This window comes from Armigeres subalbatus, chromosome 1 (assembly GCF_024139115.2).
Source record: "Armigeres subalbatus isolate Guangzhou_Male chromosome 1, GZ_Asu_2, whole genome shotgun sequence".
NCBI classification, from domain to species: domain Eukaryota; kingdom Metazoa; phylum Arthropoda; class Insecta; order Diptera; family Culicidae; genus Armigeres; species Armigeres subalbatus.
In genome coordinates this window covers 309,468,191-309,474,190 of record NC_085139.1, presented here as the reverse complement: position 1 = coordinate 309,474,190, position 6,000 = coordinate 309,468,191, and the positions used below count along the sequence as shown (strand labels likewise).

The 6,000-nt window shown below is 45.8% G+C and overlaps 1 protein-coding gene across 5 annotated transcripts in view; it reads right to left on the bottom strand.

The window, feature by feature from the left end:
• Window positions 1–226: 226 nt before the first annotated feature.
• Window positions 227–6,000, bottom strand: part of LOC134207904 (paternally-expressed gene 3 protein) — a 164,630-nt gene continuing 158,856 nt past the window's right edge. For all 5 annotated transcript variants that reach the window (XM_062683948.1, XM_062683949.1, XM_062683950.1 and 2 more), the window contains exon 6: window positions 227–1,643. In XM_062683948.1, coding sequence (XP_062539932.1) covers window positions 529–1,643 — 1,115 coding nt within the window. In that variant the 3' untranslated portion in view covers window positions 227–528. The remainder of the gene's footprint in view (window positions 1,644–6,000) is intronic.

Sequence of the window (6,000 nt, the reverse complement as noted above, 5' to 3'; positions counted from 1 at the left end):
TGTCTATCCGATGATTACGTAATGAGACACAGAACACACGTCTGGTTCATTCAAGCTATCGACACGGAATGAGTTGACTTATCCTTAATCGAATTATGGAAAAAATGGAATCAAAATAGCTTATCCCATACTGTTGTAGTAAATCTTGACATATTAATAATGATCATAATGAGGAACAGTAATGCGATAAGAAATGTGATATTGAAATGACAAATCCCCAACAATCTTCGTAATATGGCATAATGCATCAGTTGTTCTGGTTTTTATTTATCATTTAGTTATTGATTCACACATTCAAGTCCCAGATTATCGTAATCAAATAATCAATGTGCTGTGGTTTGATTTATCTTTGTTTGCCGTTTGCCCCAATTGCATTATCTTCCTCCGTCCCTTCGAGTTTTACTTCTAACCATCCCATTTATATTCGCTATTCAGAACCGTCTCTCGTCTGGTGATTTTTTTTTGTTTTGTTTTTGCATTGATTTAAATTAAATATAATATGGCATCAAAATTTACATCTATTTACTCTCATCCTTTCAGTACGTTTTCACTTTTTAGGAACTCGTCGGTAAGGTCTAGGCCGTTCCTCGGCACCGGACTCTGCGAGAATTGATGGCACTCGTCGTTATTCTGTTGCTGCTGATGTTGGTGGGCGTGGTGCTCCCTCATGACCGCCCTCAGATGTTCCCCGTTGGGGTCCCCGAACGGGGGACAGTTTTCATTGGATCTACTCTCGTCATTGCACCTGCCCATCAGAGGGTTCCCCAGTGGACCCAGATGACCGCCTCCTCCTCCACCCCCTATTCCGTGACCGCCGGCACCGGCATTAGACGACACTACGGCCTGCGCCTGGGAAACTGCCAACCTGAGGGCTGCCTCGGCTTGAGATCGCAAAATGGCTTCCGCTTGCTGAATCCGGATTGCCGTTTCCGACGAAGGACCACACGCACCTTGGCCGCCTCCCAAACCTGCCCCACCGAGCGGCGAATCCGCCGTTGGAGGGTAGTTTTGCCGATTGGACAATGGGTATTTCATTTCATTAAAATTGATAAAATTACTCTTCTTCTTCAGCGGACCAAGATTCGATTGACCTAAATGGTCTCCGTGCATCGAATTGTTTTTGAATGTCTGCCCTATCCGCATTGCGGTTGCCAAATTAACAACGGCGGCTTGCACCGCCGACGACGTTCCATCCGTTGGTAACATCAAATCCGGATCGAACTTTGGCTCCTGCAGCATCATCATCCTCGAGAACTGGCTGTTGTTGTTGTCACCGGGAACGACCCCGAACGGATTTCCGTGACCTCCCGATGCAGCGACAGCCGCCGCTGCCAATCGATGATTGTCGAAAGGACCAACACCTCCACCTCCGCCACCACTGCCGCCGCCTCCCTCGCCGTTCTTCTCCGATCCCATGGTGGACGAGTTCTCCGAGTAGTTCAGCGGCGAAATGCTATTCTGGTGAGTCAGTTCCTTGACCGAGATCATGGAGTTCGATGGCCCGGAAACACCGCTGCTGCCCATTCCACCGAGGCTGTTTGATTCTTTCTCCCGCTGCTCTGCCACTGCCTTGCTGAACATGTACTGTGCCGCGAACTGGTGCTTCGGATCCATCTTCATGTGCTCGATGTGGGTGATGAGACCTACAAAATAGAGAGAGAGAAGCATATCATTTCCGCTCTCGAGCTATTGGAAATTCGCTGGATTCTTGTCTTTGCTAAATGGAAACTAGGGTAACCGTACCCTTAGTGGAGGTAGCACCAATAGTGGGGCTAGTGGGGTTTTAATTTATTTATTTATTTCATCTTTGGTTCAAAACCACACAGACTACAGTATCTTAATCCTATTTTTGAAGACAAGCTTACTAACATTATAATCAAACATATCACATACATCGTTAAACAATCTACAACATCTGTCAAGTGGTTTATTGTAACCGTAAGCAGTGCGGTGCGCCGGGGTCCAAAGCAATTGGGGATTGCGTAATCGGCGGCTAGGTGCGTGGAAATTGATTTCCCGGAGCACGCTACTGCAGTCAATGTTATCACGGATCATGTCAAAAATGTAAAGTCGTTGTAAATACGTTCGGCGTTTGGAGAGTGTTTGCAAGCCAATGAGCGTACATCTGTGCTCATACGGTGGCAGGTTATCGGGATTGGTCCATGGCAGCTGTCGTAATGCGAATCTGACGAAACGTTTCTGGATGCTTTCTATGCGTGATGCATGAATCGCATGGTAAGGAGCCCATATTTGAACTCCGTACTCAAGAATACTTCGGACCAATGAGCAGTATAATGTTTTCAGAGCATAAACATCATCGAATTGTGCAGAGTTGCGGCGCAGGAAGCCAAGCATAGTGTTGGCTTTGGAGATTGTCTTTGAGATGTGCTCGTTGAACCGAAGCTTACTGTCCAAGGTAAGGCCAAGATCCTTTATGGAGTTAACTCTCATAAGCGGTGACTGGTCCATCGAATAGTCAAATCTGATTGGTGAGTGAACACGGGAAAAGTAATGATTCTGCATTTGGTGGCGTTGGCTTGCATTCCGTTTATCTGACACCACGATGATAAGCGCACAATGTCGGCTTGAAGTGCACAGCAATCTAAAGCTGACTTCACGACTCGGTAAATTTTCAGGTCATCCGCAAAAAGCAGCTTGCACGAGTGTAGCTGATCGCAAACGTCGTTGATAAATAGCGCAAAAATAAAGGTCCTAGGCGACTCCTTGTGGAACGCCAGACGGAATCTCGAATTCATCGGAAGTGGCGTCACGAACCTTGACGAAGGCTTTTCTTGAAGTCAAGTACGAATGAATCCAGTTGACGATCCACGACGGTAGACCAAGACGGTTCAGTTTCAAAATAGCAAGATCATGCGGAACTTTATCAAATGCTTTCGAAAAGTCAATATACACAGCATCTACTTGTTGCCGCTTCTCGATGCATCCAATAACACTATTGGTGAAGCTCATCAAATTAGAGATCGTCGAACGTTTTTGCATGAATCCATGCTGGAATTCAGATATAACGGATTTAACGGCTGGATAAAGCTTGTCATGCAACAGTCTTTCTAGTACTTTGGCCAAACAGTTCAGGATCGAAATGGGTCGATAATTTTCCACGCTATGTATGTTGCCGGATTTGAAGATCGGTGTAATTGATGCGTGCTTCCAGGCATCAGGGAACACGCCATCCGCGAGTGATCGGTTGAAAATTGTCAGGGCTGGGACAGCCAGCGAGGCTGCACAGTTTTTTATGAACGACGGTGGAATCTGATCTGGACCAGGTCCCTTCGAAACGTCAACTGCATTGAGAGCGTCAAAAACCGTGTCAATACTGAGGTTTAGCTGCGGTAGATGGATGTTGAAGCTTTGTAACTCATCTAAATATTGTTGTGGCGGTGAATGGTAGTCTGACTCAAACACACTGTGAAAGAACTCAGCAAACAGATTTGCAGAAGTGTTGTCGGCGGAAGAATTATGATTACCATAGAAGACGTTATTCGGAATACCAGCTGACCTTTTGCGAGTATTCACAAAAGACCAGAACGATGAAGGGTTCTTTTGAGGTTCCGTTGCATTTGTTCAATATACTCACGGAAACGAACTTCATGCACGCTGTTATACTCAGCTTCCGCAAGTTGAACAGCATACTTATTCTCAGTTGTCCTGGAACGAAAATAACGTTTACGGGCCTTGCGTAGACGGTTCCGTAGTCTGCGCAGCTGCGGGTTCCACCATGGTTGTTGGCATTTTGTAGACATTCTTCGGGTTTTCAGCGGGACATTGTCACGAATTACTTGGTAAACATTGTCATAAAAACAGTCACAGCATCATCCACCGTTTCGAGGTTTGATAAACACGTCCAGTCCAATGCAGTTAATCTAGCGTTGATTACATCAAAGTCACATCGTGCGAAGTTATATTCATTCCGTGGAGCTGAATTCGACTGCGGGAGTTGCAAGTCTTCAGAGGAGCATTCGAGCGTCAAAACAAATGGCTTGTGGTAAGGATCGACTTTCAAAATGGCAGCAGGTGATTCAAACAGTTCAATTCGATCAGAATCACTGACGAAAACTAAATCGAGAAGCCTACCGTTCGCATTAACCAAATCATTGATTTGCTGCAATCCTGTGGGTAGTAAAGACTCAACTACTGCAAGTTCTTGTTCCGACGAGGCGTTGAGAGGCAGAAACCCATGTACTTCATCATCGAATTCCCAGGCCAAATTAGGAAGGTTGTAATCGCCCATGACTATCATGGTATCACGAGGGTCAGCTAACTCGAGGAGACGCATGAAGGATTCACCGTCCTTAGCGTAAATATCGGCGGGACTGCGCGGTCGAATATAGATGCAACACAGACAGATGGATTCATGTGGTAGCATAACTTTCACAATAACTTGCTCAAGATCATCGCTGCCTTCAAGAAATACGGCTTTCGAATTCAGCTGGGCTCTCACTGCGATTAGGACACCTCCTCCACGCTGAAATACACTGGTGCGAGTGTTTCTATCGCATCGGTAGATGGTGTAGTTGCTTGACAGTTCGGAGTTCGAGATGTCGGAATAGAGCCATGTTTCTGTGAATACGATGACATCAAAATCACAGGACAGCAGTGAATTGAGTAGAGTGCTTGTTTTTGTCCTCAATCCACGGACGTTTTGGTAGTAGACGGTGAGCGGAGAACAAGTGGTAGCGGAATGAGGAAGGATAGATACGACAGTTGGAGAGACTTCACGAACGGAGGTAGCTTCTAAATGCTGATAACAGGGCCAGTATCCACGTTCTGGGCTGGTTTCCAAAAAGTCTGAGTGCGGGTATTATCGTCAATGAACTCGCGGAATTCGATCCCTGTGGCCATGACAGAGGATCCATAGCTTTCGATTTCGATGCTAGACTGACTCCTACCTTGAAAGAGATGAATGACATCGTCGACACTTGTTTGCCTCTCGGTATCAGAGATTTCACAGTAGCTTCGTCCACATTCAAGCAATCCTTGGCAAGTTTCTCGACATCGGCTTCCGATACATCAGGTGAAATTTTCGAAAGATAGATCCAGAACTTGTCAGTTGATCGTGCTACAGAAGCTGATGATACGTTGGCGTTTGACGGTCCGGCACCGCGAAGAATTTTGGCCGGTTGATCAAATGGTGCAGCTTCGTCATCACGGCTTCTTTTCGGCGTAATATTTTTACCGAACCTGAACCGTGGAACGGGAGATAGTACCGCAGGCGAAAGCTTGTTGAAACCTCCTTTGATCTCTTGCCTGATCTCAGCGATGAGGCTGTCCTTAATCTCACTCTTTATTTCTTCGACGATTTTTTGATACGTATCCTTCAGTTCAACCGTGGCAGCATTCATAGATGCCAATGCGTTTTTAAATCGAGCATTGCTCATTATGTCGCGACATCCTGTACACATCCAGAAAATAGAAGATGTGCCGCATATTTCCTTGTACAGATCTTCCGAAATGCCCGCGCAGTTGTAATGAAAAGTTGCTTTGCAGAAACCACCGCAAGAAACTTCTACAGTTGACAAACTGCAAGCGCAACTATGACAAACTTCCAGCGGAGACATCTTACACTTTATGCAACTTGACCAAACAGAGTGAACGATGGAGATGCTCTTAAAAGTTAATGCATATGCTGGCTAACAGATGGCGCCACTAGTTCAGGGCGATGACAAGACAGCACCGATGACAGGTTGTGGATGACAGTGGCTACTAACAAGGTTCACACACTACTATATCTCACCTATGTTGATATTCTTCAGCCAACAAAACGCATGTATTGAATGGCTAGCACGAACACGGCGACGACAATCAAAATATAAACAAGCTGCTAATGTACGGATCTTGATCGGAGATGGCAATTCACGATCGGTGGTTGTATGATGACCAGGATATGGGGTGTTTCGGCTTGGATGAATGAGAACAGCAGCAGCGAAAGGAGCATTTATTGATGTTTGGATGGTGGGTACAGGTTGGTAGATGCAAATACTT